A 13,033-nucleotide genomic window follows, 5' to 3' on the forward strand; every position below is an offset into this window, starting at 1 on the left:
TGTCTGAGCTTGAATTAGAGCAACGAACAAACATTAAATTTCTAGTTAAACTTGGCAAGAGTGGACGTGAAATCAGGGACATGTTAGTCCAAGTTTATGGGGATAATGCCATGAAGAAAATGGCAGTGTACAAATGGATTAAACGTTTTTCTGATGGGAGAGAACCGGTCACTGATGAAGAGAGGTCAGGGCAGCCAGTAACGAGCAGAACTGATTAAAACAATTCGTTGAATTGTGCATCAAAATTGTCGACAGACTGTGAGAAGCATAGCAGACCAAGTAAACATCGATAGAGAAGCAGGAAAATCTTAGCCGAAACCCTTGGCATGAGAAAGCTGTGGGCAAAAATGGTCCTGAAGGAGTTCAATGATGAACAAAAGCAAAGGAAAGTCGAAGTTTGCCAAGACCTTTTGGAGGGACAGCATGATGTTTTGGGCTGTGTTATCACTGGTAATGAAGCATGGATGTACCAATACGACCCTGAAACAAAGTGTACAAGGGAAGTCAGCCAGTTCTCCACGACGAAAAAAGTTCTGTCAGTTCAAATCAAGAGTCTAAACGATGTTCCTAACCTTTTTTTTATATCAAAGGTATTATTCATTATTAATTTGTACCAACTGGCAAACAGTTAACCAAGTTTACTATTGGGTTGTTGGAAAATTCATGACGTATTTTGTTTATGTTTTTCAAAGGTCATTTATTTATATAAAGAACAAAGATCAATCAATGATATATTGCCCATTTTGTTTGATAACCTTTTGCCATCTTTCAGTGAGTTTCATAATTCCTCGTTCATAGAAGCTCCTGTCTTTATTTGCGAAAAACTGAATAAGGTGCTGATTTACAGGCTCATCTGAATTGAACGTTATATCACGCAAAGTTTTGAAGAGAGCGAAACAAGTGGAAGTCTGTCGGCACAGGTCAGGCGCGTATGGTGGGTGTGGCAACACATCCCATCCAAGCTCCCAATAATTTTTGACGGGTGATCACACTCGTGTGTGGTCTCGCATTGTTGCGATGGAACACAACTCTTACAATTAACAAGCTCTGGACGTTTCTGGATGATGGATTCATTCAAACGGTCCAATTGCCAACAGTACACATTGGAATTGATTGTTTGGTTCCTTGGTAGGAGTTTGAAAAACACGACACCTTTAAAATCCCACCACACTCAGAGCATAACCTTCCTCTGATGATTGTCTGCTTTTGATGTCATTTGAGGTGAATCATCACATTGGGACCAAGACTGTTTCCCCACCACATTGTTCTAAAGAATCCACTTCTCATCACCAGTTATCAGTCGTCTCAAAAAAGGATTGTTTCCTCACGTTTAATGAGTATATTGCTGATGTCATCTCTGTATGCGCCGTCAAATGAACTTCTTTGTGTTCATGCAGAACCCAAATATTGAGCTTGCTTACATATCCCAGCTGAAGAAGGTGGTCGTGAACACTTGAAGGATGGATGTTCAATGTTTCTGGAATCTCTCGTGTCTTGTAACGTGGGTTTGACTCAGTCGATGCCTTTATTTTGTTGTCACCAACCTCGGTGGGCCTCCCTGACCAAGGAGCATCGTTGAGATCAAAATCACCAGCACGGAATTTCGTGCACCATCGTTGGCACTGACATTCTTGTAGAGCATTGTCACCGTAAACTTTTTGCAACTTTTCACAAGCTTGACACACGTTCTTCCCTTTATGGAAGTAAAACAGTAAAATATGGCAAAAATGCACAGTTTGGTCTTCCATCTTCAATTTGTTGTTATATCTCCAATTCAACTAAATTGCTCAGTTTTTTTTAGAATGAAGCTAGAACTGTCAGCTGTCAAATGACATAACAATAACATAGATGCAAATGACTCTAGTACTTCCAAAAATGAACTAGTGCCATCTGTTGCAAACATGCACCATGATTTTTCCAACAACCCAATATTTGCAAGTGCTGAAAAGGCTGCATGAAAAAGTTAGACGAAAATGACCTGAGCTTTTTGCCAACAATGTATGGCTCTTGCATCACAACAATGCACCAGCTCACACAGCATTGTCTGTGAGGGAGTTTTTAGCCAGTAAACAAATAACTGTATTGGAACACCCTCCCTACTCACCTGATCTGGCCCCCAATAGACTTCTTTCTTTACTCAAAGATAAAGGAGATAATGAAGGGAAGACATTTTGATGACATTCAGGACATCAAGAGTAATATGATGACAGATTTGATGACCATTCCAGAAAAAGAGTTCCAAAATTACTTTGAAGGGTGGACTAGCCACTGGCATTGGTGCATAGCTTCCCAAGGGGAGTACTTCAAAGATGACCGTAGTGGTATTCAGCAGTGAGATATGGAGCACTTTTTTTAGGACGAGTTCACAAACTTAATTTGTCACATCTCATATGTAGTTTTCTGATCCTGTTATTTATTGAATTTCTTAATATATTTTCAATATTTTAATATCAATCATATTTAAGGATATAATAAACTTGAAGAGTAAACTATATGTGTATCCATTATAAAATGTATGTAAAATTAAGTAATTATAGAAAGGTAATGTATGTTGCTTGTTGCTAAGGATGTCTACATTTATAAGCAATTTGGAACCTGGTATATGAAATTCTGTGGGTACAACATTACAAGCATGAGCAGGTTAACAGAAATATTTCACTGACTAGGTTCTCCATTTTTTTCTCTATCACCTGACTCTGTCTTCAAAGAGAGGTCTTTTTGAGGAATGTGTGCCAACCAGCCTTACTTTTTTGATGATGATATGAAGGGCTATTCTCTATTTCTCAGGCTGCACCTAAAATTTTTTTTCTTTATTTTTAAAGGTAAAAGTAATGACTTCTATCAGAAAACCGAAGCGCATCATCATCCGAGGCCATGATGAGAGAGAATATCCTTTCCTTGTGAAGGGGGGTGAAGATTTGCGGCAGGACCAACGCATTGAGCAGCTCTTTGAGGTCATGAATGTCCTTCTTTCCCGAGATGCCGCCTGTAGTCAGAGAAACATGCAGTTAAAGACATACCACGTCATACCCATGACCTCCAGGTATGACCACATGGGCATTGTCATTTTAGAGAAGATTTATATGAATGGAAATTTCACACTAGGTTAAATCCTTTGTTTATTTTTACCAAGATGGGGTTGGAGGTTTGACAACTCAGTGGTTTAGATTTTACAATGACAGAAACTAAACAGAACTAATAATCACTTCTAAACTTATGGTTTTCATCTTAAAGCAGTTTAGGTTTGTATTCATAAACCTTTTATTCTCCTTTTCAGATTAGGATTAATTGAATGGATTGAAAATACTCTTACCTTAAAGGAACTCCTTTTGAGTAACATGTCACAAGAGGAGAAAGCAGCTTATACAAGGTAACGTGGAGTCTAAATATTTTCTCTAGCTCTGCCCAAGCCCAGCCCAGCCAGCCTGCTGCTACGCAGACTTAACATTTTCTGAGGAGAGTTGTTGCAAATTCAATTTCCTCCACCTCGTGTTTCCGATGACCTCTTAGGGCCCCTATTAAATCCTGGCCTAGTCTTTAATCTGCCTTTGGCTAGGTGAATAAACTAAATGGAATAGACGGTTCTAAACAGTAGTTGCGTATGTTTTACTACAATTTTTTAAAAAGTATTAACTTTGACAAAAAAACCTTGGAGGAAATAAAACAAATACGAGTAAATAAGATTAACAGCTAACATTTCATTAAATGTTTTCTGTGTGCCAGACACTAGTCTCAGTTCTTAATATGTATGAAGTCATTTATTTCTCTGCAACAATCTACAAGGTGAGCATTATTATCACCTCTGTACAGATGAGGACGCTGAGGCCCAGAGAGGTTAAATAGCTCATCTTAAGTAACCCAGGGTCTAACTGGTAACTAGGATTATTAGTGATTAATTTTAGGTCACAATATAGGTGCTTTTTATTTTTTTTATCCTTTTATATTTTCAAACTTTTCTACAATGAACATGTATATTTTAATCAGAATATTTTTGGTTTTTTGTTTCTGTAAAGAAAAGTGAGTACAAGATTGAAAGGCATTTTGAAGGAGGCGTTGACAAGTTTTGATGACAAGCTGTAGAATAAAGAAAGGGGAAATAGTAACAAATAGCTTTAAGGCCTATTTCTCTTCATTGTACTCCTTCGTTCCTGAAAGTATTTACACAGTATCAGTCAGGAATTATTTCTGTAAAGTTAATCATATTCTTTCCAAACTCTTATTTGTGGATAATAGTTGCTCAATAGGGAAATGTTGACCAATTTTTTATTCCAGTCATTTGAGTCCTTTGCCTAGAATTGTTTCTGCCTTCTCTGGAAGACAGGGAAACTGATGAACTGCACTTCCTGGAGTCCGAAAGTCCAGAGCTTGGTCCAGTGCTCACTCACAGCGGTCCTAACTCACAAGGGGAATCTTGGACAAGTGACTTGCCTTTCCCCTGTTCTCATGCCTCTATTTGTAACACGGGATAGTTTTGTAAAATGCATAACATAAACATAAGTATCAATAGAGTTTTAAAGTGTTTTTCAAATACAGAATTACATAAATTACTTCCCCACTACCTTTTTAAAACAAAGCACTTCTAGCCTCCATTACTAAAAAACATTGCTATTTTTTTCTTAATTTACATGTTGCAGTTCTCCAAACCAAAGATTTTCATCCCAGTTGAAAGTAGAGTATTTAGGTGAAAGTGGAGTGGCCTGCTTATGAAATTAACTTAGTAGCACCTCAGGAAAGATACACCTTAAGTGATTGAACTACCAAGTAATATATTGTGAAATTGTTGTATCTTCAGATTTTTTTTTAAGAAAATTTGTTAAAGCTTTTTACACAAACCCAAAAATGGCTAAATATACAAATATCACATTGTTTCTAACTGCCCAGTTACTGCCTTTTGCCTATGAAGCATTATTGAAAACAGCTTTTTAAATTCAATTTAAATCCTTTGTCATCTAAGAAAATAATTTATTGTTCTTAATATAGATTTTGTATGTGTCTGCATACTGGAAATGGTGAAAAAGAGTATGGCAATGTTTAAATAATGACAAATCAGACTTAATCTGTCTTACATAATTTGTGGTCTTTTTGTTTGTAATGGTAATATGGCTTAACATTTCTTGCCTACTTGAAAGAAGTTGCATGTAGTATTGTCATACTGTTATGGTTCTTTTCTAGGATCAGATTTTTAGAACCATGTGCCTAGGTCAAAAACACTTACGTTCAGGTCATCTTGTTCCTGTCTGTATAAAGTGGGAAAATGATTGTATCTGATTGTTTTGTGCCTGGATTTTTACATAGGAAAAAGCTTTGGTTTCTTTACTAGTAATTAAGAATGAATAATGATATATTGATATTCTAAATCCAGAGTAACATGAGTTCAGCATTAATACTAAATACAATTAAAAGTCATATATATTTTTCCCTGCCTCTTCACTCTTTTTCTTGGTGGTCTTTGCTTCTGAAATCATCATGCTAAATATCTTCCTAATGCTTATTCTCTTTTTCCTATTGGTTAGTAATCTCAAAGCACCACTATTTGAATATAGAGACTGGCTGACAAAGATGTCTGGAAAATATGATGTTGGTGCTTACATGCTAATGTATAAGTAAGTTTGTTTTGATTTTTCCTTTTTACTGATTAGTTCATGCTTCTCAAAGTTGCATATATACTATTTTTTAATCTTTTTTTTTTTAATTGGGGGGAGGGGAACAATGTTGGGGAAGGAGACCAGCCAAGTTGTTGTTCTTCAGTCTTAGTTGTGGAGGGCGCCAGTCGCCATCTGGCTGCCCATTGGCAGCCTGTGGCCTCTAAGCTCAAGATACTGTGTTACAGTCTTAGTTGCGAGTGGGCATAGCCACCATCCCATGCGGGAATCGAATGCGGCAGCCTTGTTGTTAAGAGCACGCACTCTAGCATTGGTTAGGAGTTGGCTTGGGATGCCAGCTCTGAGCTTCAGGGCCCTGGTTCAGATCCCACATGAGGGCCAGTGATACTGCGCCCTCTACAGCTAAGATGGTGAACAACAGCTTGACCTGGAGCTGGGCTGCCGTGAGTCGCCAGCAACAGCATAGGGTACAGTGGGGCTGGCCGGTAGCGGGCATGAGCTTTTGTTAGCCGCAGTGAGCGGCTGTCCAATGGCCGGCAAGTGACTGCTTCAACCTGGAAGAACACAATGATAATACCGACATGGGCCAGTGAAGCAGCATCCTCCATAACTAGGCTGAAGAACAAAAGGACAGCAACTTCTCTATTCCCCTACCCCAATTCCCCAATAAAATCTTTAAAAAAAAAAGAGCGCACACTCTATCCACTGAGTCATCCAGGCGGCAGCTCAGCTTCAGGTGCAGAGTTCAGTCTTAGTTGCGGGGTGTAGCTAACCTTCAAACAGGCAGTCTTGTTGTTAGGAGCACATGCTGTCACCAGCCGAGCCATCCTGCCACCTATTGGCAGCTCAGCTCGGGCGCAGCGTCACTGGCCCATGTGGGAATCTAACCTGTTGCTCAGAGCTCGCGCTCTTAAGCTAACTCTTAACCAACTGAGCCACTCAGCCAGCCCCATATATACTTTTGTTTTTTAGAAAGTTTCACCTCATAGAGATCATCAAAATCTAGTTATTTGTTATTTGAGCTTCAGTGTAAACAAAGAATTTTAAATTTCCAGTCATGAGAAGTTTGTTCTAATCAGATGTTTCCTGTAATTAAATCATAGGGGAGCTAGTCGTACTGAAACAGTCACATCTTTCAGAAAAAGAGAAAGTAAAGTGCCACCTGGTCTCTTAAAGTAAGTATACTTCTGACTTTATCAGCCAGCTGGTATCATAGCAGAGACCACAGAGTTTGTGTCTCCCTCTCCAGGCGGGCCTTTCTGAAGATGAGCATGGGACCTGAGGCCTTTCTAGCACTCCGCTCCCACTTTGCTAGCTCTCATGCACTGATGTGCATTAGCCACTGGATTCTGGGTATCGGAGACAGACATCTGAACAATTTCATGATAAACATGAAGACAGGCGGAATGATCGGAATTGACTTTGGACATGCGTTTGGATCAGCTACGCAGGTATGCTCTCCTTGGTCTCCTTGTTCTTGGCTAGTTTAGAATTGTCATAGGACTTTGTAACACCCTCTAGAAATGGATAGTTTTAAAGAAGAAATGACACATCAGTTAGGTCAGTTTTGTCGTCATTAAATTTGACATTCTTGCAGAAAGGAATATTCTCAACTTCAACTTCATTTTTTCAGTCAGGTTATGGAAGGTATGATAAGTTATTTAATCAAAGCTAAGAATAAAATGTGTTCCTATAAGGAGAACTATATGGAAGTTTTTATGAAACCCCATAATCAAAATGTCTTGTACAAGATATAATACAAATGTTTTCTCTGACATTAAACTCTGAGTGTTTTAAATTGCACTTCTAAATCTCTGGAGGCTGTGTGGTCTTATGCACATAGGTTTTTGCATTGTAAGGATGATTGTGTGATTACTCTTGCACACAGTAAATCCATTTCTGTATAGCTGATTTCAAGAAAAGAGGAGTTCATATTCTCACTAAATGTGAATAATAGCTATGGGAGGATGTTTTGTTTGTGCCTGTTACTTTGAGATTTCTAGTTCATATGTTCTATTTCTTGCATGAATTTTTTCCTGTTTAGTTTCTACCAGTTCCTGAGTTGATGCCTTTTCGTCTAACTCGCCAATTTATCAATCTGATGTTACCAATGAAAGAAACAGGTGTTATGTACAGTATCATGGTGCATGCACTGAGAGCCTTCCGCTCACACCCTGACCTGCTTACTACCACCATGGACGTATTTGTAAAGGAACCTTCCTTCGACTGGAAAGTATGGTTGTTTATATGCACTTTTATTACAATTTACCAGTAATTAATCTGGCATGTACTTTTTTGTGATGGAAATGCATCAGATTGTTTACACTAAAATATTTACATTGTTTTTTTTACAGCATTTCTCGAAATTAACATTTGGGGTCATTTGGCCTAACAACCAGATAAGAAACATACTTTTATTTGGAAAAACTGTTATTTCAATTGAATGTGTTTCTAATTCTAACTAGGAGAGTAAATATGGACCCCTTGGTGATGGTGGGTTCAATTTCTTGTGGAGACAACTTTTATTTTAAAATCTGTTCTGCGTGAGATCTTCCTTGATCATAAAGACAGTGCTTTCTTAAATCTCATGGGTTTTTTCATAATACAGCCCAAAAGAATGAAGCCTAGCAATGGCATCTTTTACATAGGGAGTAATGCTTTAAGCCTAACTGCAATCCCTCAAGATCATTGTCACTGTTATGTGTATTACCGCTAGAATTTGTATTAAAAGGTATTGCGCTCTCCCCAGTTATAGAGATAGTTGTTTATTTTAAGATTATTATTTGTTTAATGTGTTTGAATGTGATCATATATACTGTTATAGTAAGCAGAAACAATCATGCTCTTTTCCTTTAGAATTTTGAACAGAAAATGCTGAAAAAGGGGGGATCATGGATTCAAGAAATAAATGTAACCGAAAAAAATTGGTATCCCCGGCAGAAAATACATTATGCTAAGAGAAAGTTAGCAGGTGCCAATCCAGCAGCTGTTACTTGGTAAGATTATTATTTGTGGAAAAAAACAAACAAAACGCTAGATGTTACCATTTACTGAAGAATTACTAAATGCTGTATAAAGTGCTGAGAACTTTACATTTAGCCTATGATGTTAAAACTATTCTCATTTTACAAATGAGTGCTTAACATCATTAGTCTATCAGAGAAATGCAAATGAGGTACCACTTCACACCCACTAATAAAAAATAAGAGGGCTTGGCCAAGTGACTCAGTTGGTTAAGAGGTGGCTTGGGAGTGCGAGCTCTGAGCAGCAGGGCCGCAGGTCCGGTTCCCACATGGGCCAGTGACGCTGCGCCCTCTACAGCTGTGAGTGTGAACAACCGCTCGACCTGGAGTTGGGCTGCTGTGAATGGCCAGCAGCAGAGTAGGCTGCAGCCTCTGCTGCAGTGGGCTGCCTTGAGCTACCGTGAGTGGCTGGTGGCCAGCAGCTGGCGAGAGCTGCCGTGAGCCAACGTGAGCGGTCGTCCAATGCCTGGCAACCGACTGTCTCAGCCGGGAAGAGCGCAGTGATCACAATACCAATGTAAGCCAGTGAAGCGACGTCCTCCACAACTAGACTAAAGAACAAAAGGACAGCAACTTGTCTGTTCCCCTCCCAATTCCCCAATAAAATCTTTAAAAAACAGAAAAATTAGAATATAGCAAGTGTTGGTGAGGATGTGGAGCAATTTGAGCCCTTATATGTTGCTGGTAGGAATGTAAAATGGTTCTGCTGTTATGAAAAACAGTGGCAGTTCCTCAAAAAGTTAAACATAGAATTACCATTTGACCCAGCAGTTGGCCTCCTTGGTATACATCCAAGAGAAATGAAAACATCTGCACAAAAACATGTAGACAAACATTAATAGCAGCATTATTCAAGTTTTCTTTTTCCATAAATAGAATCTCTTGACTTCAAGTTTATGAGTAGCAGAAAATATTTTATAAATGATGAGAGGGAATGTTTGATAGCCAGGAATGCAGGCAACAAAGGAAAAATAATGCATGGTTTGTGTTTTTGTTCTTAATATTTTTTTCCAGTGATGAGTTACTTCTGGGCCATGAGAAGGTACTTGCCTTTCAAGATTATATGGCTGTAGCACGAGGAAACAAAGATCACAACATTCGTGCCCAAGTACCAGAGAGTGGACTTTCAGAAGAGGCTCAAGTGAAGTGCTTGATTGACCAGGCAACAGACCCTAACATCCTTGGCAGGACTTGGGAAGGATGGGAGCCCTGGATGTGAGATCTGTGGAAGTCAACAGATAAAAACATAAAGTGTTTAAAGAATCTTCTAAATTTTCAATGAGCTGATTTTCCAGAAGCACTAAAGGGAAGTCTATTTAGTGACACAGTCCTCTAGCAGAAGTTTAATCAAGATCATGATGAATAAGTGAATATTGGTATGAATGAATAAGTTATAATCAAAGATTAGGTTAGGCTTATAATAGAATTGTAATAGAAAAATATATATCCATGCTCATACAGTATAAATATTTTAGCATATTATAAATATTATGACTTAGATAAACCAGCTATCTTAATAAATGTTATAAATGTGAACATTCCAATCAGTGTTTTCATTGGTAATCATTGCACATTGGAAATAACACCCAGAAGACTTCATCACTAAGACTTCGTGAGAATAAAGCCAATAGCATAACTGATAGGTGGTTACATTATATTAGCAGTAAAAGAATAATAACAGATAAAACTATGATTATGGCTTATTATATTTAGAAATGATTGCATTTGATATTTTAGGATATTTTTGTAGGTTTTTTTCTTTCATTTTATTCTCATCTAGTATTGACATTTTATAGTAGAACTGTTCTCTAGAAGAGAAAGTATTTAGGAGAGATTAAAAAAAACTTGGTCTTGGGCTGGCCGAGTGGCTTAGTTGGTTAAGAGCGCAGGCTCTGAGAAACAGCGTTGCCGGTTCAATTCCCACATGGGCCAGTGAGCTGCGTCCAAGCTGAGCTGCCGCTGAGCTGCCAACAGGTGGCAGGATGGCTCAGCTGATGAGCACGTGCTCCTAACAAGGTTGCCAGTTCAACTCCCGCATGGGATGGTGGACTACGCTCACCTGCAAGTAAGATTAAACATAACACCTTTAGCTCAGTGGCTGCGAGCTGCCGTCGGGCGGCCGGATGGTAACTGGACTTGGGAGCCGAGCTAGCTGCACCCTCCACAACTAAGACTGAAGGAGAACAGCTTGGCTGTTCCCCTTCCCCACTTCCAAATAAAATCTTTAAAGAAAAACCTTGGTTTTAGCACTCACTTTTGCCACTCTAATCCACAACAGGAAGATATTGGGTTGTCGGAAAAGTCATGACATATTTTGTCTCTGTTTTTCTTTTTTTTTTTTTACTTTTTTTCCTAAATTTTTTTTTTTTAATTTTTTTATTGTTAGTTTCAGGTGTACAGAACAATGCAATAGTTATCCTTTTCACCCTCACAAAATAACCCCCCTCCCCCATATACTGCCCTCCCACCCCCGATATCATGCTTATCACAATTCCATTGACTCCATTCCCACTCTCTACTCCATGTCCCGTGCCTATATGTATATATCATTATAGTTAACATACAATATTATTCAACATCAGCTTCAGAAATACAGTGCACTGGTCAGGCCTCTACACCGACTATGAAGTGGTCTCCCCAACAGGACATGAGTCCATCTGGCCCCCTAAGAAATATTTACAACATTATTGATTATATTCCTCAGACTGTCTTTTTCTATCCCTGGGGCCATATTGTAATTACCAATTTGTATTGTCTCATCCCTTCCCCTTCTCCTTCATCCCCACCCCTCCCAACTAACAACCCTTGGTTCTTCCTCTGTGTCTCTGAGACTATCTCCATCCACTTCAACCATCCATTCAGTTCCTTAGAATCCACATATAAGTGAGATCATATGATATTTGTCTTTCTCTGACTGACTTATTTCACTTAGCATAATGTTCTCTAGTTCCATCCATATTGTTGCAAATGGTACTATTTCGTTCTTCTTTATAGTTGAGTAATACTCCATTGTGTAAATGTACCAAAGTTTCTTAATCCAGTCATCTACCGATGGGCATTTTGGTTGTTTCCAAGTCTTAGCTATTGTGAATAACGCCGCAATGAACATAGGAGTACATATATTTTTTCAGATTAATGTCTTGGGATTTTTTGGATAAATACCTAAGAGTGGGATTGCTGGGTCATAAGGTAGTTGCATTTCCAGATTTTTGAGGTGCCTCCATACTGATTCCATAATGGCTGCACCAGTCTGCACTCCCACCAGCAGTGCACCAGGGTTCCCTTTTCACCACAGCCTCGCCAGCATTTGTTGTTTGTTGATTTATTGATGATAGCCATTCTGACCAGTGTGAGGTGGTATCTCATTGTGGTTTTTATTTGTATTTCCCTAATGCTAAGTGAGGCTGAACATTTTTTCATATGCCTGTTGGCCATCTGTATGTCCTCTTTGGAGAAATGTCTCTTCAAATCCTCTGCCCATTTTTTAATTGGGTTGTTTGTTTTTTTGGTGTTGAGTTGCATGAGCATTTTATATATTTTGGATATTAACCCCTTATCAGATATATCATTGACAAATATCTTCTCCCATTCAGTAGGCTTTCTTTTTGTTTTATTGATGGTAACTTTTGTTGTGAAAAAACTTCTAAGTTTGATGTAGTCCCATATGTTCATGTTTTCTTTTACTTCCCTAGCCCGCGGGGATGTATCAGTAAAAATATTGCTCAGGGTAATGTCTGAAAATATAGACCCTATATTTTCTTCTAGGAGTTTTATGGTCTCAGGTCTTATATTTAAGTCTTTAATCCATTTTTGAGTTTATTCTTGTAAGTGGTGTAAGGAGGTGGTCCAGTTTCATTTTTTTGCATGTGTCAGTCCAATTTTCCCAGCACCATTTATTAAAATAAGCTATCCTTACCCCAGTGTAACTTCTTGCTTCCCTTGTCATAGACTAACTGCACATATATTCCTGGATTTACTTCTGGGCTCTCTATTCTGTTCCATTGATCTATATGCCTATTTTTATGCCAATACCATATTGTTTTGGTTACTGTGGCCTTGTAGTACATTCTAATGTCTGGAAGTGTGATCCCCCTGACTTTGTTCTTATTTCTCAAGATTGCCGTGGCTATTCGTGGTCTCTTTTGGTTCCATATAAATTTTTGGATTATATTTTCTATTTCTGAGAAAAATGCCCTAGGTAGTTTGATAGGAATTGCATTGAATCTATATATTGCTTTAGGCAATATGGACATTTTAATGATATTAATTCTTCCTATCCATGAGCATGGAATGTTTTTCCATTTGTTTGTACCTTCTTTTATTTCTTTCTTCAGTGTCTTATTGTTTTCAGAGTACAGGTCTTTTACTTCTTTGGTTAAATTTATTCCTAAGTATTTTATACTTCTT

The 13,033-nt window shown here is 38.4% G+C and overlaps 1 protein-coding gene across 2 annotated transcripts in view; it reads left to right on the top strand.

The window, feature by feature from the left end:
- Positions 1-10,267, top strand: part of PRKDC (protein kinase, DNA-activated, catalytic subunit) — a 229,719-nt gene extending 219,452 nt beyond the window's left edge. For both annotated transcript variants that reach the window (XM_019661296.1, XM_019661297.1), the window contains exons 79-86: positions 2,823-3,043; positions 3,278-3,370; positions 5,514-5,603; positions 6,707-6,778; positions 6,853-7,054; positions 7,648-7,836; positions 8,460-8,599; positions 9,641-10,267. In XM_019661296.1, the coding sequence (XP_019516841.1) occupies positions 2,823-3,043; positions 3,278-3,370; positions 5,514-5,603; positions 6,707-6,778; positions 6,853-7,054; positions 7,648-7,836; positions 8,460-8,599; positions 9,641-9,845 (1,212 nt within the window). In that variant the 3' untranslated portion in view covers positions 9,846-10,267. The remainder of the gene's footprint in view (positions 1-2,822; positions 3,044-3,277; positions 3,371-5,513; positions 5,604-6,706; positions 6,779-6,852; positions 7,055-7,647; positions 7,837-8,459; positions 8,600-9,640) is intronic.
- Positions 10,268-13,033: the final 2,766 nt, after the last annotated feature.

The sequence above is a fragment of the Hipposideros armiger genome, unplaced genomic scaffold (assembly GCF_001890085.2).
Source record: "Hipposideros armiger isolate ML-2016 unplaced genomic scaffold, ASM189008v1 scaffold_343, whole genome shotgun sequence".
NCBI lineage: Eukaryota > Metazoa > Chordata > Mammalia > Chiroptera > Hipposideridae > Hipposideros > Hipposideros armiger.